The 23,643-nt window shown below is 41.3% G+C and overlaps 1 protein-coding gene across 11 annotated transcripts in view; it reads left to right on the forward strand.

Annotated features, from left to right (window-relative positions):
• Positions 1-23,643, forward strand: part of TTLL5 (tubulin tyrosine ligase like 5) — a 122,440-nt gene that overhangs the window by 7,160 nt on the left and 91,637 nt on the right. For all 11 annotated transcript variants that reach the window (XR_012056423.1, XR_012056425.1, XR_012056424.1 and 8 more), the window contains exons 6-12: positions 429-559; positions 1,123-1,205; positions 3,521-3,590; positions 3,886-3,970; positions 14,978-15,079; positions 15,201-15,292; positions 17,338-17,445. Coding sequence is in view for 8 of the 11 variants with exons in the window: in XM_030274714.4 (XP_030130574.4) it covers positions 429-559; positions 1,123-1,205; positions 3,521-3,590; positions 3,886-3,970; positions 14,978-15,079; positions 15,201-15,292; positions 17,338-17,445 (671 nt within the window). In the remaining 3 variants the exon portion in view is untranslated. The remainder of the gene's footprint in view (positions 1-428; positions 560-1,122; positions 1,206-3,520; positions 3,591-3,885; positions 3,971-14,977; positions 15,080-15,200; positions 15,293-17,337; positions 17,446-23,643) is intronic.

Here is a 23,643-nt window from a genome sequence, read left to right on the forward strand (position 1 = left end):
CTTAATGGTCTTTGAGGTTTTTGGGGAATAGTAGATCAATGAAAATGTTGTCTGTAGCCCAAATATTGGATTTAAAATTTTATTTTATTTGATGATAGATTATTTGTGACTGTGATTTTTTAGTTAGAGGGATAGTCCTATGTCCCCAGCTAAAGTTTGTATACCATTGTTATAATCAGTTTATAGCCACCGTTATAACAGATTGCTGTGCTTCAGTCTGTCTTGGGAATTGGAAGAAGTGCCACAAACGATATTAATACAGCCCATAAGGTAGAGGCAGTAAAACTTGAGAGTCAGTTATGGTTTAGATATCTGACAGGTTAGGGTTTAGACATCTAACAAGGCTACAGATACTTCAGTAACTGGGACAAAGGGTTGCTGTAATGTCGGGGAAGAAATAGATGCAGTCTCTTGTTTTGGCACTTCAGGTCATATGAACTGACACGAAAGGACAGACTGTACAAGAATGTCTGCCGAATGCAGGTGACCCATGGGTTCAAGACGTTCCATATTTTACCTCAGACCTTTATCCTCCCGACAGAGTACCAGGACTTCTGCAGTAAGTGAATGGCTGATGATGCCCAGACATAGAACAAAATAATGGGATGTGAGGGGAAGGGAATTATTTTTAATACCCTAGCCTTTTGATCATGCCAGTGGTTAAGGTAACAAAATTAGAGGAAGCTGGGAAGACAGTAGAAAAGGTCCACATGATTTCTGTATGTAATTTCTACTCTGCTGTTTACTCCATGCCTGTGTAAGTTTTCAAAAAGCTGATGTGGGGTTAAGACACTAAAATTGAGTTTTTATGTGCACAGTGTTCTTGATGATCAGCTTCACAATATCATTGCCTAATGCCTGGGAGTATTGAAATGAGAAGTGCCAAAAAGAGGCATAGGGCAGAAGAATGGATCTATCAGAGCACCATGGGGGGCTTCAGGGAGGGGCTGTAATAATTGCAGTGATTTCGAAGGTGTGAAATAACACATTGAAAAAGCAGACTTTGATCTCCTTGTGGAGTTCTCTAAAGCATTTACTGTAGGCAACATTCTTGATTCTTGCTCCCCTGTTAATACGCAAAATGGAAAATGTTGCAGATTTGTGCTGTTTTCTTTTAACCAGATACCTATTCTAAGGACAGAGGCCCGTGGATAGTGAAGCCTGTGGCCTCTTCCAGAGGTCGAGGTGTCTACCTGATAAATAACGTAAGTGTTCACTAAAAGGACTGTTCTTCAGTAACAGTGTCTTAAAAAATATATTGGCTTCCAGGCAAGAGGCATGGAGGCATCTAACTGGACACTGACCTTACTCTCAATTTCAGCCATATATTGGTGAGCAATTCAACTGCCCTGAGCAGCCCTGCCTGGGCCTGTGCTGTGTAACCAAAAGCAGTCTCTTTTTATGCTGTGCTCATCTTGCAATCTACTTTCAAGTCTTAGCTTATTAGGAGCAAGTTTGTATTCCCTGAGACAGTTTGGGAAGCTGCGCTGCTTCATGCTCTCTTTGTGGCTGACAGTAGGCTGACCTTGTGGAGATTTCCAGAACTGTCCTTAGTTGTTTCCCTGCGCGACCTAAACCGTCCTCAGATAGACCCCTTGTCTCCCACTTCCCCATGGAAAAGACCAGTTTAAATGAACCTTGATAAAGTAGGAAGTGTATCAATCTTAAAGGTATGTTATCTAAAGGCTAGTGTGTCCTTCCTATGGTGTTATGGGTCTAGTTCTTTGAAATTGCAGGTTGTAGTGCCTTTTGCTCTTTGTGGGCTTTGCAGGGAGTTAGGTTGTCATAGGTAACAAATACATCTGAACTGGAGCCAAACACATGAGGGGATTCCAATAAATATACTCAACAGCAAAATGACTGTTGAGTCATTTTGTTTTCACTCATTCAAACCCCTTTAGCCTTCCCTGCACTGAAGGGGTCATGCTGCCTCATCTGTTCTCTACTTGGATCATTTCCCATAAAATAAGGGAGCAATTTGCCAAGTGTATGAGGTAAGTATTTCCAGAGCTACGCTCAGTTTTTTCTTTGCTTGAAAGGGAGGAATGAGCTCAGGCTCACATGGCAGTTGGCCATGACCTGGGGAAAATACCCTTCTGGGACCAACATCCCTTTGTGTATTTCTGTTTGAGAAACACTGCAGCTAGTTTGGCCCACAGGCCAGTTTCCTTCAGTGTTATGCCGTTAAAAAAATGTCTTTCAGGATGTCATCACAAAAGTTTTTGAAAACATTAACTCCTCCAGACAAATAACAAACCTTTGCATTTCTCTGATCTGTATAGAACAGCGTGTCACTTCTGTGTGATATTCTGAGGGAAGTTGAGTTTGTTCTCTCACATTCTATATAAGCATTTTATATGCTTAGGTTTTCTGCTCATGGTGCTGATGTTGTGGCTGAATAGATGCAAAATTGAATAAAGGCAGAATCCTGTGATTCTCTTGCCTCTTTTCCAAACTGAAGGCAAGAAACTGAGAGCCTCTGTTACTTTCTTGTAACTGAGGTTACAAGACAGCCTTGTATACAGCAAAATGTAAAAGCTTTTTCAATAGATCCCATAACTTTGTGACATGTATTTGTCATAGCTTGAGCTTTCTGTTCTTACCTACAAGTGTAACTTCTTTTGGGTACAGGAGCTCCTGCTGTGAACTGAGACTCAGTAGAAGGTAATCAAAAAGACTGGATATCAGCCCAGGATGTAGTTATAAAGATCACAAATTAAGTACTTTTCTTCACTTGTGACTTCCTCACCATCTGTAGTTACATACTTCATCCTGGGTCTTCTAAACCTCTTCTCCTTGTCTTTGGTTAAACCCTTGAGAAGCAAACTGAGTAACTGCTACTACTTGATGTGGGGGTTTTTTTCTCTATTGTGCATCATAGCCATGTGGCTGTTAAATCTGTATGCTACTCTGAGTATTTTACTGGAAAATTCGATGAGCAGGTTTTATGGTAATGTAATCATTCTTTTGAGGATCTAATTACCTTAAATGTGTTGTGAGTGACAGTTATGTGAAGGCACACAGTTTGTGGTGATTGGGAGTTGGGCTGTGGCCAAGCCTCATCCCCAGTGGGCACAGCTGTGAGAAGCAGGTGAGCAGCACTGACAGCAATGAGCCATGGAGTGCCCAGGTACTGACCAGTCACAAAGGGAACAGAGGGCACACAGGTGCAGTGCATGAACATGAGGGGTATAAAAGGTTGGGCTGAAGAACAAGAAGGGCAGATCCTTGAGGCCTTCTGATGTGGTATGGTGTTACTCTATGGGTTGAAGCTTTCTGATATTGTTTGGTGATACTCTGCCTATGGTGGCTGTCTTAACTGTGGCATATGCTGTGACAATTATGTTTTTTCATTTTGGTTTTGTTTCTTCCTTCCCCAGACATAGCTATTGGTATAGGGTGGCTGTACCAACCTCCTTTAGGAGGGAAAGGCAGGAAAAAATGGTGGATTTGATATAATTTCTTCTTATTCCTTACATCTGATGTTTTTTTCACTCTTAAATTTTCTGTTCTCTTGCAGCCAAACCAAATTGTAGTGGAAGAAAACATCTTGGTGTCTCGTTACATCAGCAATCCCTTGCTCATAGATGGTGAGTGTTGCTTAGGAATTGCTCTTCTCCCTTCCCCCAGCCCTGCATCTGAGGATCTCTGCAGCCTTTGGAAGAGTTTAGTTGAATAACTGAGTGCTCTAGCTTGGTCTAGCATCAGACAAATGTAACTAGAGAATTCATTAAAACCTGGAAGCTTTACAACTGGGATAGGTTCAGGCACCTATGTCAGCAGCAGATAATGGGTTATTGCTCTCAGAGTCTGTTGAAATTCCTCAACTAGTTATGATGTCTGAAAGATACTTACAGTCACTGACTCTTGCAAACTGTATTTCAGATTTCAAGTTCGATGTGCGTCTCTATGTTCTGGTTACATCCTATGATCCACTTGTTGTCTATCTCTATGAGGAAGGATTGGCCAGGTATGGGAGAAGTCTTTGTTTTTTTGGTGTATCTGCACTTGGTGATTTGGACATTTCTTGGCTTGCCTCTCTACTCCTGAAACAATAGTAAAATGAGAGAAGTACAAGTTAGGGAATTCTGCAGAGTTTAAGTAGATGGTACTTCATCGTGCTGTGTCCCATTGGGCTTCTTCATCTCGATGATGCGATCTTGAGTGAGGGATTTTATTGGTTTTATGTATAATTAATAAAGCAAGTTTGCAACTCTTAAGAGTTAAATGGCCAAAGAGATTGTCACTGGCATGTTCATTCTCAAGGCTGAGTTCTTAAAACTTGGCATTGTTGATACTTTTGTGCCTCTTCTCCATTCTCTGAGGGGAAGGGAATCCAAGCTTTCTCAAATTAATCCTAAAAAAAAAAGCAGTTGGAGAACTGTTAATGAATGAGCTCAGTGACTCGTTCATCTCAATGACTCATCTAAATTTTAGGTCAGCATTTGTATTTTCTACAGTATCTACTAAGTTGTTTTAAGCTAGTTCACTGTTTTTATTCTGCAAGATAACAATTTTCCTTTGCATGTAAATTGTGAAAGACACTTGGAATCAATACTCATCTACCAAAAATACCTGTTTTAATTTGTCCCAGAAATTTAGCAAAATATTTGTCTGTAGTAATTAATGGATTTGTAGCAATCACCTCTCTGAATTCCCAACAGATCAGAATTTTAACTGTAGTGATATTTGAGAAAAGAGCACCACACAACTGTCTTCAGGAACAGTTTTAAGTAATGCTGTATCTTTCTTATAAGCACTCTGATGTATTCAGAATATCTCTAGGGTTCATGCCTGATTTGGCTCTGTCTTGGGTAGATACTGAATCCAAATTCTTTGTCTCAAGATAATGAATCCCAAAGAATACATAAATAATGACTCCACAAGAAATATCTATTAAACTGATGAACACCCTTCAGGTGTGTTGTGATGTGCCTCTGCCTGCAATGATATTGTGAACGTGTTTTTCCCTAAAAGGAGGCAGAAAGGGAAAGCTTATCTTCATAGGTGGAAAGCTTAACAACTATTCCACTTTAGAAAGGGAGCCTTAAACATGCCAGACATGCAAGACTTTTCTCTTGGGAACTAGCAGGTAAATTGTAAGCTGCTAATAATTGCATGTTTTTGGAAAATGAAAAGGGAATCAAGATAGTGTAGAGTTCCATCATGTTCTCAGAATGAGCAGTACATAGCAGGCCTTCAAAAATAGGATTTGCACCATCATTAATATCTTAAAGGTGGTTCTGGTGATCTTGTAACAGAGGAGTTTACATCTGGAAAAATCCATCTGTATAAACACAAGTGTTCAATTCTGAGGATAAGTCTGCATTTTTGCCAGTAGAGTAATATATTTTGCTTGAGGGTAGGTGTGTGGAAGTGCATATCTGGGTATCCATTCAGAAGCACCAGTCTCAATAATTCTGGACTCTCAGTCTTCCATGCCAATCTATCAGCAATACTTGCAAATAACTTTTCAATGTTCTGAAATCCTGGGCAGTTTTAACGTGTGTTTAGAGTCCATTTGTTTAAGTTATAATTAAATCTGGTGCCCATGGTCTTGACACATGGCAAGTGGAGCATATGTCTACAGGACACCACAGTATTACTATTTAAAGATTTTCTTTCTTTCAAATTGCATCCCATTCTTCAGCATTTTGTGAGAGGTAGATAGTGTATGGAGACTAAATGTGGCACTAAGTATCTTAATGCTGCTTTGTGGTATGGTCCACTCCACCAGTACAACTATAGAAGAGGTGTGGAGGAAATGAAAATAATGAGCCGTTATCTCTCTTCCAAGAGAGATATTTGAGCTATGGTGAGTAGCTCTGATTCTGTTACTAAACTTCAACAGCCCACTGAGCAGTTTCAGCTGAAGTGTCAGCTATGGCTAAAGACTTGTGGTTGAATGCTTTCATGTGATAGCTGTACGTTTATTGCAGACAGCGTCTTTAATTATCCTTAAGCTTTTCCCATATACTGTGGCTGTACAGCTGGTATGTACATGCTGCAAGTGCTGGCAAGCTCTCTTTGGAGGACAAGGCTCAAGGTGAGCAGAGGCCGATAAAACTTTAGGTGGGCTGTTCTGGGTGGCCTCCAGATGGCACTAGTGGTCTTCACTTGTAGCAATTTGTTTTCCCCGTAACCCTGCATTTGCAGATTCAGTTGGTGAGAGGTAAAGAACCTGGAGTTACTGGATTATGGCTTCCTATTTAGCTGTTTTTCCATTCATTCTCATGTGAGTTATGTGCTGGGAGAGACCACTGTATTGCCTCACACAGTGTAATGCTTTGGTTTAAAGCTGGGACAAAAGTTTAGCTCTTCAAGGGGAGAGAAATGTTTGAACCTTGGGGAGTAGAAGCTGCTTTTAATACTTTGCTCAAGGAAAAAACAAAACATGCTGCCTAAGGGTAGAAACAATTTCTAGCAGAGAACTGGGAGGTAATGTCAGGACCTGGAATCAAAGGTAGTGTTAAAGCAATCCAAGGTGAAAAATACCAGCAGAACAAAGCAGTCTGGTTTTGGAACCTCAGCTAGTGCTTGTGATGTACTATGGTGACTTCTATGTTTTGAATTTGCTTTCTGAAGGCAGATGCGCTCTGAAGTGTAGTAAGGATGGCCTAGCTTGGTGTTTTAATTTTTTGTTTCCATTTTCTTTCTCTGAAAGGTCATGTTCCTCTCTAGTGTTATGCTTTGCATATTCCGAGAGGAACCTGACTGTTTTGATAAACTCAGTCGCCTCCACCAGAAAAGGAGTGCTATGAGGAAACCATAAGATGTAATGATCTTTACAAGGAGATGCTGTTTTGGTATAACAAACATTTGTGGTATTTGACTGGGTATTTCCTTAGCCTTTGTTTCTTCTGGTACAGCTAGACTTGTCATGACATGATCTAGAGTGGAATTTGAAGCTTCAGAGCTGAGGAGAAGTAAGAGATTATGGATCCAACGTTTTTGTACCTTCTATTTCACTTTCCAGTTTTCATCTGAAGGAGACAGGAAGGATATGTATCCAGATGTGTGTAACAAAGCCTTCAGCTGTTGTGCTGGAAGTACTAAATAACTTTGGCATGGGCAAACCAAATAGTTACCTCTCTCTTTTTTATTTTTTAATGCATTTTTTTGGAAGATAATGACTTCAAAATGTTTGTTGGGGGCTTTTTGTTTGGGTTTTTTCTGTTTGTGTGGTTTTTTGTTTTGTTTTTTAAGATTTTTTTGTTTAGGGTTTTTTCCCCTGTTTATCCTCTAAAAGACTACTGAGTAGAACATAGGAAGCACTCACGTTGAGTAGGTTCCTTTTCTAGCTATTTCCACCCCACTTCTGTGGAATAAGCTGTAGAAGGGCACAGAGCCTCAAGTGAACAGAGTCAACTGTCAGACTTCGGGAGAGTTATTGAGAGTTGTATCAGTGAATGTGCTGTGGCTTTATCTTTTATTACTATACAGCTTTTCTAGTCATGCTTTCCTCAAACTCTATCAAAAGTCCTTGCAGATTGTGTGCCTGGTGGACCTTTAGAAGGAACGCTGCTAATAGATTAATTTGGAGATATTCAGTGATCTGTTTGGAGGGAGTGGAGTGGGGATTTTCCTCTCTTACGTGAGGCTTGAAATAAGACTGAAGCTGTGTGTAAGACATAAAGCAGCACTGGGTGACCTAAGATTCTCCTGTTGGATTGAAATGTGTGTTGAACACTTTTCTAGTACATACTAAAAATAAACACAGTGTGCTGCCATACATCTGTTAAATTGGCAGATATTTAGTAACTTTGTGCTGGAAAAGACAATTATAATGTAGATTGGTTGTCTGTGATCACAGCCTGGAGAATTGTAGCTGGGACCTTTGCATTGAAGATATAAGTTCGGAAAAAGATTGTCATGGCAAGCTTGCTCCAGGTGTGCCTGATGCATACTCTGTTATCTGATCATACATTAAAAATCTCAGTAGTTTTATTTGAGATTTCCAGAACAGGCAGTGTAATATATTTATTGACATACCTTTTATATCTTTGTTTGAATAAGAGGGTACATTGTTAATAAACCAGTCTTAATTATAAACTTTGACATGCTTTTGAAGGTGACTAACCAAGCCCAGTTAGGTGGGAGTCCCAAGGCTTCACTTAGAGCCAACTGCTGAATTGGTGGATTATGCTGGTTTTTGGAGGGGCAGTTGCGTAAGTGGGGAATAACAAACCTGACTTGTGCCTGAAGTACAGCTGAAGAGAACATAAGGCCAGAAATAGCTTGTGCTATTATGTGACTCGTGCTGTTCATGAGTCTTCCCTGTTTTGCTAGTTTTCTCTCCTAACTCCCCCTCCTTCTGTGTGGCAGAAAGGAGCCTGGTGGACCTCTCTTGCTTGGCACCTGCAGGCGTGATGAGGGCTTGACACATAGTGTGGGAATTCATAGTGAAATGGCTCCTTGTTTTGGGGAGACTTCTCGATAGACTTCTTTTTCTCCTAAATCATGTTTAGACAGCCCTATTTCTGAGCTTGAATAGCTGGAAGGGTTGTAGACCATCAGGAAGTTGTCATTCAGATTCACACTGAATTTGAAAAATAAGTTAGTGAAAAAGAAAACTGATCTGAAACTCAAATGTTCTTGCAAAAGGCCCAAGGAGCAGCAGCTTGGGGGGACTTCCCAGTGGGACACAAGGGTTTGATCTGGGGTTAGACCGCTGGGCTTTGCAGCACCTGCCACTAGCTGCTGTGCTGCCACCTGAGCTCACACCACTCAGCCTAGTGACACCCTTCCTTCAGTAGCCTGGCTTTCTAATTGACACTGGCTCCTCTGGGATGTTCACCATTTCTGTGCTGGATTCCTGTGGTTTCCAAAGAATTCAGGTATTTGCTTTGAGCCAAGGAATTCACATTAGCTCACAGGCTGTGCTTAGGCCAGAGCTGGCTGAGCTAGCTGCAGTAGCCACATCCCTCTTGCAGTAACCCCTGCCCAGCAGCCTCTGCTGCTTAGGGAGTGCAGCTCATTTGTTTCTGCATGGACACCTGGGGTCGGGCTACAGCCACTTGAGTAGACATTGCCCCGTGCAGAAGCTGTAGAGCAGTGTTGTTCACTAGATGTACCTGCTGGGCTTCAGGTCAGTGGATAGATTATCAAGCCAGACAGCTTTATGTTGCTTGCTTACTTTTTAATTAAGATAATCAAATTCAGATCACTGAGGTGAATAACTACTCAATCACTGGGATGTATAACTACATGCCCCTACTGTTGTGCTTAACAGACAGGCTGCTAAGAGGTTGCTGACAGTCTGAACAATGAGAAACTAGAGAATGTGAGAAATGGAATATGAGAGGTTCACCAAATCGCAGAGTAGCTGAGGTTGGAAGGGATCTGGTCTAACCCCCTGCTCAAGTGGGGGTCTGGTTGCTCAGGACCATGTCCAGATGGCTTTTGAGGATCTCCAACCAAGGAGGGAGACTCTCCAACCTCCCTGGGAAGCCTGTGCCAGTACTTTGTTATCCTCATGGTGTTTTCTTGTGCTCTGAAGGTTTAAAATCCTGTTAACAGCAATGCATAAGTTGAAAACATGTGGACTTGTTGTGAAAAGATTAAAAAAAGTCTGTTTTCCCCCCGTTCCTGCAGACATCTGGTAAAACTGCTCCTGGATCTTGTTCTTTAGCATATAACTGTTTGAGTAATTTTATTCAGCTTTGATTAGAGAAACTACCATCGTAGAGGTGTCACCAAAACTCCTTTTTATGTTTAGTAATTACCTTACAAGCTTTAGCTCCTGTTCATACTCGATTGCTAACTGACATGTCAGGTAGATGCTGTGAAACATTAATTTTGGAGGTAGGGGGATTGTAATGGTCTTTAGACTTCTGTTTTCTGTCCTGTAAAGAACTACGTTCTCTAAACTAAGTGGCAGCTAATAGACTAACAGGGATGCTAAAGTCTAATGCGTGGGGAGGAATGAGGGACTGGGAAAGTGACTCCAAGCATAAAACGTGAGGAGCATGCTTGTAAAAGCACTATACTGATTATTTCCAGGACATTTATGCAGGAACTCTGTGTGCAGTCATGGAAAAGTCTATCATAATGTGTGATTTTTTGTAGAAGTCATTTGAGAGAAGAGGGATAACTATTCTTTCCTTCTTCCCTCTCGAGTTTTTTCCCTTCTCTTCTTTTCCCAGGCTCCAACTAGATGGCTCAGATAAGCATTCCGGAGCTGTAAAGTTTCATGTAAAAACATGTAGCATCTTCTGTAAATATTTAATGATCCAGTTTACATGTTTCTGAAATGCCTTGCAAACTTCACCTTGTGGTTAATACATTTCCTGAAGTAATACTGGAGATAAGGCGAAGAGCGTTGAACAATCCTTTGGGTAATGTCCTGCCGAAAATTGTGACAGTGAAAGGGTAGTTGTTTAGGTTAAGGCAATGTAGGGATGTGGGTTAGGGGCCAAAGTTTGGTATGGTGGATTTGGGGACTTTTCAGTATGAGTTCTGACACATTTTGTAGACTGCTAGGTGAGCAGGGAAAAAGCTTGTGTGGCACTTGTAGAGAAAGGTGACCTATTACAGGTAGAGCTTAAGTGTGGTTATTAGGCTTTTAATGAACCCTTACAAGAAAAGGAAGGAAGACTGCAATCTGTGAGTGTCTGAATACCAAAGATGAACCTGAGGCATGACAGGGAGGCAGAGAACTGGGATGTCTCAGATGTTATACTATTAGTCTGGAGGTCGAGAGTAGTTCTGGTGTCTGAAGGAATTAGTGAGGATTTTTCCCTTAATTTTCTTTTTGTGCTGCCCAGGCTACCTGCTGCTGCTACTGCCACCCATCTGCTTGCTTTTGATTGTTCTTTCCTCCTCTTTGATCCAAGATGAAGTACAGCCAGAGGGAAGGGAAATGTGCTGTTGGGGAAGGTGAGCTGTGTAGCAGTGTGTAGTTGCTGGAGTAGAGGCTGGGTTGTTGCCTTCACCCAGGCTGCAGTATGCCTGTGTGACTTGGCTGTGACCAGCCGAGACATGAGCAGATGTATGAATATCGCTTTTCTGTTCTAAGCTTTGAATTCAGAAATGAAGGCCATCTCCTCTGTCCTGCTGGAGAAAGAGAAGCTGCAGTGAAAGGGACGGAGGCTGCCAGGGCTGTTCCCAATATGATTGCAGCTACTTCTGCCTTGGAGGCTGTATTACAGGCAGCAGTTTGTGTGGAAACTGAACAATGCACAGTCAACCTCAGTTTAACCTTGCCTCTTTTCAGCTGTACTTTTGGGGTAGAAACTCTCCTATAATACTTCTGCTTAGAGGCTTTTGGAATCAAATCTCTTTTAAACCATGTTAGAGTATGTCCTTAATTTTCTTAACTTAGCCCTTTCCTCAGACATTAAAATGACAAGATTCATTAGAAGGGGAGGATCTTTGGGAGGATGGGACTGCAGTAAGGCCAGGTATACAAGTTAATGAAAGTGAGTATCTTTAGTATCACTTGCAGTTAATTTTCAACAGTGAATACAAGCAATACATAGCATCAGGACATGGGAAGGTGCTTCCTCTATTCTTGCTGCTGTGAACTGTGTTAGCTCTGTGTAATGCATATCTCAGAGATGACCCAGGTTAATGCTGTCAGAGAACCATTCCTCTTGCATCTTCTCCTGCACCCTCTCCAAGTACATTGACAGGTAAAAGAAGTTCAGTCGGGTGGTTAGAACTTGTATTATAGAGAAAGCAAATCTGTATTCAGGCCAAACCAGTTGATATTCTTCTGATGGTGGATACAGAGCAGACACTCATTCCTTTCTTGGCTACCTGCGTAATATTTCACATTTTTAATAAGAAGAACTGCTGGTTTAGATGAAGTGGGGACAGAAGAATGTACTGAAGTGGCAGAAAACCTTCCTGTCTGACTAGTAGAGGAAAATTTTACCTTTTCCTAGTTTTTTTCCCACTTGACAAGGCCTACAGTAAAATTCTATGTAAGAATTAAAAGCAGTGTGAATCTAGTTGTTGAACCACTCAGCCCACACACACTTTGTCAGCAGTGCCTGTTAAGTGTGTTGGATCTCTGCATTGTAAGGCCTATAGAGTAGTCCAGAACTTGGACAGGAACAGATCACGGTGGGGGAAAATGACAGTTGCTTGAAGCAGAATAAGAAGACATGGCAGAAGATAGTGTTTAGATGAGTTTCCCTTGATAAAATAGTCTTTTTTGGCTGAAGGTGGGCCTCCATGTGTGGACAGTCCAGCCTCTGGTTTAGAAGTACTCTTGGATTCCTGTCTGATTGCAGGCTCCCACATAGCAGCATCCACGAGTAATGCTTTGGCTCAGAAACAGACCTGTCCTGGCAGATGGTGATCTGGACTCATGTACTTGTGCCTTCATCACTCTTTGGCTGGATTATAGCAATATGAGACACCTGGGCATGAAGCCTTTAGTGTTTAGAAAAACAGTTCATGCAGAATATTGCAGCATATGTTTGTGGTAAGTTCTGTAACTAGGAAAACACAAGGCTTGCCCTTTATTTTCTGTCCCTGCTTAGCATATAGTTTTTGAATTGCTTTTAGGCTCTTGGCCCTTATCTTTTAAGTAACATGTATTCTATTCTTAGTAGTGGCCCAGAATGAAATTTGAAAAGAATGTTGCCCTTAAATGAAGTCATCTTCTAAACGATTATAAGATTCCTCAGGAGTTTATTCTAATTTCAGGTTTACACTTTGAATTTTTTTTTTTTTTACACTATTACTGTGAGGTCTTTTCCTATGACCTTGGTTTCTCTAAAATAATGGTAAATTTCTGCTGGAGCAAGGCATTCTGTAGCCTGTGAGTCTCTTGTCCTTCCTGGAGAGAGCATGTGTGGTGGATGAGCAGCATAGTTACTACAGGGGCAGAAAGATACAGTAAGGTATACTCTGAAAAGCTGTAGAACTGTGGAGTACTGAAGGTAATTGTAACTGGTATTTCAGAGGTAGTAATGCTCTTCCATCTCAAGTGAGTAAAAAACACAAAAGTGTAAGGCATGTGGGCTATTTGCTTGCCCTGTGCTTCTGGTCTATTACTATGCCATCCAGAAGCTATTGATAGAAGCTCTAGAAATAGCTTAGATTTTCCATTTGCAGCCTTGCACTTAACTTGAGGCTGGTCAAACCAGCTCTGGGTGAATGTATTAAGCATTGGATTATGTTGTTTAAAGCTTGGGCTTTTTAGGTAGTGTATATCGCTAGGAATTTTGGAGGTTTTTGGTGCATTGCTGAAGTTGCCTGTGATGTCCTTCAAGATGATAGCATCCTAGCAAAAGAGAACACTTAGGTACTGGGAACTCTGGAACACAGTGAAATACCATCTGAATAGACAGACCCCATGGAAATGTAAAATTCTGAGCATGGAACTCAGACCACCTAATAATTAAGGATGGTCTCTGTAGAAGGAAGCTAGTGAAAGCATTTGAAGGTACAGAAATACTGTTGTTTAGAGTATTGTCGGTGTCTGCCGGGGTTCCTATTATTTATTTGAGGATGAAAAATTAAAAGCATAAGCTGAAAAGCATAGTGAGCCTAATTGCCCTCTGCTTGGAAGTACAAAGGGAGATTTGAAATGGCTCTCTGATTGTGCTCAGTATCTTCCAGGATCTGGCTGAAAGTATATTTCAACAAGTACTTCTAGTATGCTGCCAGTAAATGATTGCTAAGATGGAGATGATGAAACCATAAATAAGAACCAAATATATGACAGGGCTTTTGTCACTGTTTTCAAAACAGAAGTGCTAAATCCAGGAAACTTACAGTTAAACTGAAAAGAAATTCAAATACTTTAAGCTGTGGAAATATGTGGAAAGGGGATCCAAACTTCCAAATGCTTTTGTTGCCAGCTGCTCTGACTTCGTACATAGTTAAAGCTGAGAAAAATATAGTGCAAAAATATTTTTCACTCTTTTAACCTTGCCACTTAAAATTAATTATATCATGGGGGTTTGTTTTCCCCCCTGCTTCCACATGTGTATTTAAGGATAAGTTTAAGCATTTTCATGGATTTGCTGGTATAGTTCTTATGACAACAGGTATTTCTCAAAATGGCTACCAAGTGAGGGCAGTAATAGCATCGTTTTAACTGGGAAATAAGGTATTTGTTTTTTTGGCAGTTCTTTCTAAAGTAAGGATTGTGGGTTTTTTTGTAACTTGTTAGCTGTCTTTGTATAGTTCAGCCTCTTCTGAGCTATGGGAAATAATTGGGGAAGGATGAAGAGAGATGACTAATAATGAAAAAATTGGGGTTTTTTAATGTTCTTTTCTCAACATTATTTAATTGCATAACCATATGATCCAACTTTCTCTCACTCTTCCATTTTTCCAGAAGCATGTCTCCTTTTTCCTGCATTGAGGCTACCCCATATCTACTCCCCTTTTTATGCAGCTTACCCTGCTGTGCTTGGTACATACTTTTTCTCTTGGTGGGGCTTCTTTGGATAGCATGTTTGACTCTCCCCTTATCCTTGTGGAACAGGAGGGTTTTCAGAGTGAAGGTGTTTTGATTTTTTTTTTTTTTTTTTTTGGTTTCTTGTTGTTGTTTGGGGTTTTTTGAACTGGAACATGCTTGCTTTTATGTGCTATGCTGATTATCAGTGGCTCATACTGGTCATTCTACCTACCAGATACTCTGGATTATGCCCTCAATTTTTTAAAATTGAATTTTCTCCAAAGTCTGGGGCCTGAAATATGTATTGAATCAGGATTACATATAGTGTAAGTAAATGATTGCAGTTGGGCTCGATTGCTATTGTAGGTCCTTTCCAACTGCAACTATTCTATTGCATTATAGTCACATTCTATGACATTATTTTTTGCTTGATGTATACCTTGAGGATAGAGTGTATTTTGTGTTAGATGAAGTCTCGTTACATGAATTCTCTCCCTGAATGTTGCTGTTGAGTGGTGTGTATGGTAGTCTGTGATTTGTAGTGACATGCTTGCTGTATCTAGCAAGAATGCCACTTGTTCAAAAAATACTGTGAATTTTTATTCCTCTTTACAGATTTGCAACAGTGAGGTATGACCAGGCATCCAAGAACATTAAAAACCAGTTCATGCATCTGACCAACTACAGTGTCAACAAGAAGAGTGGAGATTATGTCAGGTACTTGGCTGGAAAATGCAACCTGTTCTTTAGAGGTTGGGTCAGTTTACCTGAATTGGTCTAATGCTGATCCACAGAGGTAGGCCAGTGGTGTCAATCTCCTTCTTTCCTTTATTTTTAGCTGTGATGATCCCGAAGTAGAGGATTATGGAAACAAGTGGAGCATGAGTGCAGTGCTGAGGTACTTAAAACAAGAGGGGAGAGACACTGCAGGTCAGTAGAAATCCTGTTCTGTTATTTCTTTGTTGGATCTTGATCATCTCACTAGTGTGAATTCTAGGAAGTCAAGGAAGAGCCCCAGTGAGTCCCATTTAGCACCAGAGCAGGGTGGAGGGAAGCATTGTTCCTTGCACATGAGAGCTGTGCATTTATTCCCTACCCCCAGAGATAAGGCCTAGCCCCTTCCTTTTTGCAACTAGTATTCTGAGACTTTCTCAGGGTGTGTTTCTTAATATTACCTACATTTCCCGTTTCTTAAGGTCATTCCATTCCTTCTAAAAGCTTCCCTCCCTCTACTGCTCCCATGGCGTGTTCAGTCTGATGAATGACCAACCTCTGGACAACTGTGCCAGTTTGAATGACTCTTGGATGTGGTGTCATCTTTCCATGGCTCAGGTTTTTGCTGGGTGTTTTCATTTAGTATGTGTTTCATATAAAATAGTTCCCTCTTCCACACCTTTGCCAGGTCTGCTGGGAGTAACTGCATCTGCTGAGCAGAATCCGGGTATATCCTTTAAGGGATAATTTACCTGTGATACTGAGGCATCAGTAAAATTGCTGATAGCAGTATGGCCCATTTTGCAAATGTTGCCAAGGAAAACTTGAATGTTGGAGAAAGGGGTTTGAATCTGACTTTGAGATGGAAGTAGACTTTTTTCCATCATGTGCGTGCATGGCTGTCCAATCCCTTGCACCATATGTGTTCAGCCAGCTGTGAATGCATAGTAATTAATACATCTCCACACCTCACCCCAATCTCAAGTGTAAAATATGCCCTCTTAATAATTAAGCAAACTCCTCAGCAATGCAAGCAGATTTCTTTAACTATCCATTACAAGACTTGCACCTTTCTCTGATGCATCTGGTTCTGGCCATAGGGAGGCAGAATGCTGATTGAAAAGTGCTGGCCTTGTCTGGGCTGGCAGGGTTTTTGTGCTCTGGGTTGTTTATGTGTGCTGGGATGTTTCCATGCTGTGTTGGTTCCACTTAGTTTTCTGGTACAGAAGTTCACATCTGAATTTGCTTGCATGCTCTTTCTGTAATTGTTCTGGTCCCTGCATGTCATCATCTGAGCATGAGAAATAGTAATTGTAGACCTAAAGTAAACTCTCTAGTCAAGTGGTTTCTAGAAGATACTCTTTGAAGCAGAGTTTGCCAGATGTCTCTGTGGATTTGCTTGTGCTCTCTTTGAGGGGTGGGGAAAGCTGTCCTTTCATCTTTATTAACTTCTGAGATTATGACTCCAGTATTCGTTCATTTCTCCTTTCTCTCACTTCTCTATTGCTTGTCCTTGAAAACAAAACCGGTGTGGTGTTCTTTCTATTGCATGACTCATCCCAAGTCCAGTGTAGAATCCAGGTCTATGTCTAATGTACATATTTTTTTGCCTTTTGCTTCCTCTGTCTGCTTAGACTCCTGTTCCTGAGCTCTGTTAACAGGCTCATGAAGGAGGTGGAGAGTGCTTTTTTACTATGGATTAGCTATAGGTCAGCAGGACTGGGAGCTGTCACCAGTCATAAGATTTTGAAAATATTTATGAACTTTGGTATGGGAACAGCTGCTTTAGAGGAAGGTGCAGTGTCACAGAGCAGTTATCTCATAAAAGTTCACAAGAAAAAATTTTATATGTTGGTGCTATGGCTTATTCTCTGTAGTTTGAAGGCTTATCTCACTAACCCACTCTTAACTCTTGTTGAATCTGTCCTAATACTCTGAGTGGGCAGTGGTCAGACTCCAGCTGACTTGTGCTGGTGTGTTTGCCATATGTTTGTTTACCTGCGCTGGACATATACTCACTTTTACCATTCTCACATTCCCATTTGTGAGTATTTTTGCACTAGGATATTTATGCATGTCTGTTTACTTAGGCTTGCATGGATTTCCCAAGCATTGTTGCTTTGTCATCCATAGGGTCTCATGTGCTTTGATTCACAAAGGTGTATCTCTATTTGTATATTGTCATGCTTCCTGGATATTATGTGTTACTTCACAATTCACTTTTTTTCCTTTTTCCTCCTCCCCCCTTCCCCTCCTTGCAGCACTGATGGCCAACGTGGAGGACCTGATTATCAAGACTCTAGTTTCTGCTGAGCTGTCCATTGCATCAGCTTGCAAAAGTTTTCTTTCACATCGTGGCAGCTGCTTTGGTAAGACACTGGGGACATCTTTGTTGATTGCCTGTTGAGTACTGTTTGGAACCTCCAGCTTTGTCATGCTAGAGAGAAATGTGCATTCCCTAGTGCAAGAAAGCTGGATGTTGTTTGGTTTGGTTTTTTTTCTTTAGCATAAGGCTCGGTGAGGGCAGGGGGCATCGAATCTCAGTTCACCCTGCGTCAGCACTATTGATCAGAGTCTTGTGCAAGAAAATGAAAATAGGATGGTGAAAAAGGACTTGAAAGGGAACTTGAGGAAGCGCTGGAAAGTTGGTGATTTACTAGTGCCCTTGCAAAGCATGGCTGTGGGTGATTAAGCACGTTTTTAGAGCATTTGCTGTTTTCTCTTGGGCCACCTAGCAGTGCAGTTCTGCGTTTTCCTCCGTGTGTGTGAGGGCGGGGAGGGCGTGCGCGGCGGGAGATCGGCGCTGCCGCGAGCGGCCGCGCGGGGGCGCTGCTGGCAGGCGCTGCGGGCTCGCTGGGACGGCTCCAGAGAGCGGCGGCTGGAACCGCGCTCTGCCTCGTCCCGCTTCCCAGCGGCTGCTTCCCGAAACAGGCCTCCTCCTGCTCCTAGCCGGCCTTCACTCATGCGGATACATGCGCGACGATGAAGTCTCAGTCAGTGCTTAAACCAAAGGCCGAGCTTGGCTTAGGCCAGCCTGTCTTTAGGTATTGGAACTTACATTTAAACTAGCTGCAGCACGTCAAATCCCTTTATGTGCTCCTTGAGTTGCACTTAGATATTGACAATTCTGCAGCTTTTCATGCCCCAGCATAGATGCATCCTTGGATATTTGAGGATGATAAGACAGTCAGGAATTAAGGAGCCATGACTGATAGGTTGTTTAGTTACCTCCCAAAACTAGCTACCTCTCCCACAAGTTTCTCCTGACTTATTCTGACACCTTTGTTCAAGATTGAAGGACCTGGTCATACATGGGGATTTATGAATTAGATAATAGTCTCAGTGAAATGGCACTTTATTGGCTAGTTGAAAAAAAGACACGTCAAAGCCACTTTAGCTGCCTCTTTTTTTGGCTTCTTTATTTTCCTTCCTCGGTTGTGTCTCTAGAGCTGTGTATATGGAAATTAATGTTCCTCATGTACTTTCTGCTGGGCCTGGCTCTGAGGTTATCCCACTTCCTGCTGCCTCCCCAGGGCTGCACTAACCACCCTCTCAAATGCTCCCCCACAAATAAACTGTTTTGTTCCGTTTATTTCAGTGTAAACATAAATTAAGAGCTTCCCAGGAAAGAGAGCTTAAGTAGGAGCCATACTGCTTCCCTGGGGAGACTTAGGCATTTCCAGAGCTCAGTACTCTCTGCCACCTTCCCCCACAATTAAGTAGTGGTCCTTGTCTCAAGGATTTGAACTTCTATTATGCTGTATGATTCATTTGTCTTGTGTGTGTCTTGTACTGACACTTTTTGGTTGTACAACTTTTAACCTTGTAAATATTCAGTTTTTCTAGCTGGAAGTGTTCATAATGGTTCAGTTCATAGCTGTTAGCAGGAAGGAGAAAACTGGGAATAAAGATTTCAAGGCAGCATCTTGAGTCTCAGATGAGCTTTTTTTTTTTTCATTCTGAGCTGTGAGCAATGAAACTGAGTGTGTGTCCTGAGGACGGCTGATCATGTGAAAAGTATCTCAGACTTCAGAAACCTTTATCTCTTGTTTGCAAGACTTCTAAAAAATATAACTAAGTTGTATTCTACTCTAGTGCTTGTAATGCTGTTATAGGGAATATAAGTCCCGTACAACTGCCATTTTCTTCCTAAAAAATTATATCACTAGTACTTATTTGTGCAGATGAGGTTTTTATTTCTCTAATAGTTTAGTACTGCAGTGGTCCTTCAGTTCTTTCACAAGTGTTTTTATATGTAATGTACCTGTTTCCTGGATTTAAAGGAAGAGAATTCATTTGTGGTTTCTTCATTTTCTGAGACTGGTGAGACAGGCTTATTCCTGCTACTGCTGCATGCCTAGAAAGAGTGCTAGGTCAGGATGATCCTTTTTCTAATGTCAAAACAGAGTGCTGGTGACAGTTTGTATAAAGAGCGAGTTTCATTTTGGCCACATAATGTGAACTATTTACTGCATTCTAGTAATAAGCAGTTTTCAAAGGACTTGGGATGCTCAGTTTTTTTCTATGAAGTGCATCACAGAAGCAGTGCAAGTACTACATGATTCTGTTGCCTTGTTCATGCACTGTTACTAACAAAGTGATCCCAGTCATCTATTTTGTTCTTTGAAATTAGCTAATAATTCCATATGTAAAATGAAGCTCCTAGTAGGAATTGTTTTAACCAGTAATTCCAGAGGGGAGGGCGTGCTGCAGCTCTTCAGATCAGTGCACTGTCCTGAAGCTTGTCACCAGCTGAGTTGATGGTTACCTCTGGAGACTTCTTTAAGAGAAAGATAGATAGGGTTTGCACTTATTCGAGGGATGTGACATCTCAGTGTGGGAACAGGAGGCATAATAGGGCTGCATATGCCCAAGCTAATTACAGACTGCATTTTTCTCCCTCCTGAAGTAAACACTTCTGGGTACGCTAGAAAGAGCAGTAAGGCCTGCTTTCAGGCAGAATGCAACATTTCCCTGTGGAGTGGTTTAGTAGGGTAGGAAATTAAGGTGGCTGGGTACAGCACATATTTTTGCCAGCAGCCAGTGTAGCACCATTTTATGCACTCACTGAAATGTGACCCTAAAGAAGCAACAGATTGAGGACCTCTTGTTTAATTTACATTCTTGTAAACCCAGCTGTGACACTCTTGAGCTTGTCTGCAATCAGGAAGGCAGGCTGGCCAGGATAGGGTAATGGGCATATTGATCCCACCAAAGCAATGAGTTTATTATTTAGCTGCTTCTGTGTCTTAAGGCTGAACTGGTCAGGCTTTTGCTTATAATCACATCTATATTGAGAAAAAAAGCAAACAATAAACTATTGTATGACTTAAGTGGTGCTGATCTGGAGGTAGATGCTTTAAAAGGTCTTCATTTGTGCTGAATCACCAGTTTTTCAACTGCCTGTGTTGCTGTTCTTCATGAACATTAAGATTTCTTAGTAGTGGCAATTAGCCTATTTAGGAGAAGCCTTTTGTAGTTTTGAACAGTGCTGACCTGCTCCATTATGAGTTTTCTAGGGCACTAAAAACTTGAGATTCTTAAGGAATTTCTGTACACACTTACTTGATGTGAGGTGAGTCCATGCTTAGTGGCTTAAGTCAACCATACATATACCATACATATTTCCTATGTTTTTCTAGTTTCTTATGTGACATGTTACAGAAAAGCTAATGGGGATTTCCTGCCATTACCTTTTCCTTACAAAGCTTGATCCATTCTATTTTTATTGCCTTAACATCAGTCTTTGCTTTGAAGCCAGTATGTAAAGATGCCATTGGAGTCTGAAAAAGGTTGACCATAGACTCCTCTGGCTACAAGCAGGTTCAGGAGACCTGTACCTTTCAAGACAGGTGTTTTGATGATATGATTGGCAAGGTAGATTTTGAAATGTAAATGTATCTTCAGATTTGACTAAACTGTCAGTTGAGTGTGAAGGGTAAAATGAGTTCAAGGGATAGGTCTTCTAGTCTTAACTTCTATAGGAACAGGGGGGCTATCCCTGCACTGTTTTTCTTACTTGTCCCTTCATAGCTCTAAAAGGTACCCATCTGATACTGATGATTTAGTACCCAGAGCTTGGTTGAAAGATTCAAAATTCCTCTTGCTGCAGAAACTTTGTTTCTTTAGGAAGTTGTTCTTAGCTTGGTAGCACCAGTTTTTTTCCTCAGAAGGCTGGAGCACACCTAAAAAGCTTTTATGGCTGGTTTTGGGAGACCTAGGGAATGACCAGCACTGTCAATTTTTCATCAATGGACTTGTGTTACCAAAGTCAGAATTAATCCTGGCTTCTCATTCTGTCTTCTACTGCCACTGGTTCCTGTGGTGGCATTAGGGTCCTTACCAGATAGATGACGTGAAAGTGAGGAATACCAGGTTATTCCTGTCTCATGGCTTTCTTGAGACTAAGGTTCTTGGAGTGTAAGAACTTGGGCTAATGAGGTTGGGAAACATACTCTCTTTATCCTTCACTTCCATCTGTAGAGTCAGATGGCTTTTATTTTGGTCTACCTAGTATTATATTTTGCTAATTTGGGCACTTGAGTTTGTTGAGGACCAAGTAGAAACATATCTACTCTTATGTTCCTCTGTGTTGGAAGGGAAGTTAAGTGATGTCCTAAAATGGTTACTGGGATATTGACCTCTTTGCTCACTCTGATATCACCCACTGGATTGATCAAGTTTATACCTTGTGAGTGATAAATTATTTACTCAGTAAGATTAGGATTATAAAGGAGCCCAATTTGCTCCAAGACTCCTGTTCTTTGATGTTAGCCGTGAAGCTACTTGTCCCCTCTTGTTGTGTCCTTTTCTGTAATAACATAGAGATAAAACCTTTCTCTGTTAAAATAAAGGTCTCTTAAAAAGGGAATTAAACATTAATATAAGAACAGAAAGAATAGGAAGGCAAAATGGAAGACTTGAATTTCAGTGGCAAAACTTTTTGCAGTATGCCTGTAAATAGTCTCTACATAAAACAAGGAAATGGGTTTTTATTGCAATATCAAAAAAGAGTTACGTGCTGTGCAATTTCTTCCCCCACTGTTTGTGTCCCTTCGTAACTTTAGGTTGTCTCCATTTAATTGTAGAGTATGTACTTTGCAGTAAAGCCTTTTTTTCTCTCCAGGGGACAAGCTGCAAAGAAAGACCAGATTTACAGCAACCCTTTAGGAACTGAGCTTATTCATGCTCTGCAAAATCATGAAAAATTTGTTTATGCTGCTGTCCTGTTGCTTGTGACTTAGTTTCTGTACTTGCAGAGAATAACAAATTATTTGTCACAGAGAGTGCCAGTGCAGTCTTGGAGAGGATTGCAAGATAAATGTGGAATACATGGGAGTTTACCAGAACCAAAAAGCCTGAGACTATCTCTCTAGCCTTTGTCTTGGTGTTAGGTAATGCCATTGACAAAAAAATCTCTGGCTGAACTGTTGCTGTTAGACTTCACTCTAAAGCTAGGCCTTATTTTGGGAGTGGGAAGTTCGGTCAGCAGTGACTTCTCTATGGGGATTAGAGGAGGGAAGAGGCTGAGAGACTGTTCCTGCTGAGTCTTGGAAACAGTTGGTAACTCCTGATATAATTCCAGACTTTAGCAAACTGTATGGGTGAAACACGCTTTTGTGGATTCTAGTAGCAAGAGAATGCACTGTGGGAACCTGGTACCTTAGTTTCTTCCCTCAGTAACAATAGTGGCATTTAGGTGGCTTGTGGTGAACCTACCATTGCTGCAGTGTGAGGCATGTTTTGCTCTTTTTGTCGTTCTCTTTACTCTCTCTGCTGAGGGAAATGGCAGCCTTGCTGAAATTGGTAATTGCAGAGGATATACTTTTGATTATCCTATGCTCATGTGAATCCAGTCTTTGTCCTGCCTGTGTATTTATTTTCTCAAGTGGTAATGGAGTTTCACAGTGGAAGGGGTACTGTGACTACTGTTTTATCTAGGAAGTACATTTTCCAAATGTGTAAGAGAGCCAGCAAGACATTTCTGGGTAAACTTCTGACTGTTGAGCAGATCTTTGTGCTAAGCCCTGCTTGGAATCTGTGAGGCTTGATTTAATTGCCAGACTATGGATATTATGTAGCTTCTCATACCCTGAGGTAGCAGAGACATCTGTCTTAAGGCTTGTTGATATGTCTCAGAATATGTGAAAGTAGGGGCATTATGGAGCAACAGTGGAGACTTCCTAAGTCATTGCAAGTGCCTTTAGAATCTGTGTTTAACAGTGGAATTGAATCAATAGGGATACCCTGAAGAACTTACTGGCCTAATAAATAAGGCAGACACAAGGGAAAGGAATGTGAAGCTCCAGCAGAATGGTTAGAGCTAGCTGAGGTTGAAAGGTTTCCCATGTGTATTTGAAAAAGTGGACAGAATGACTAACTGGGTGGGAAAGATGGAGCTTTAAAGAGCCAGCAATTTGCAAGAGAATTGTGTGGGAGAGGAGGGCAAAGTCAGAGGAGCCAAAACACTAGGAAAGGGCCTCTGAGGGGCCAAGGAAGGGAATGGCCAGCAGCAAAAGAAACAGGAGCTAGTCAAAACAAAATGCACTTCTTCCTGACTGGGACTG

The sequence above is a fragment of the Taeniopygia guttata genome, chromosome 5 (genome assembly GCF_048771995.1).
Source record: "Taeniopygia guttata chromosome 5, bTaeGut7.mat, whole genome shotgun sequence".
NCBI classification, from domain to species: Eukaryota; Metazoa; Chordata; class Aves; order Passeriformes; family Estrildidae; genus Taeniopygia; species Taeniopygia guttata.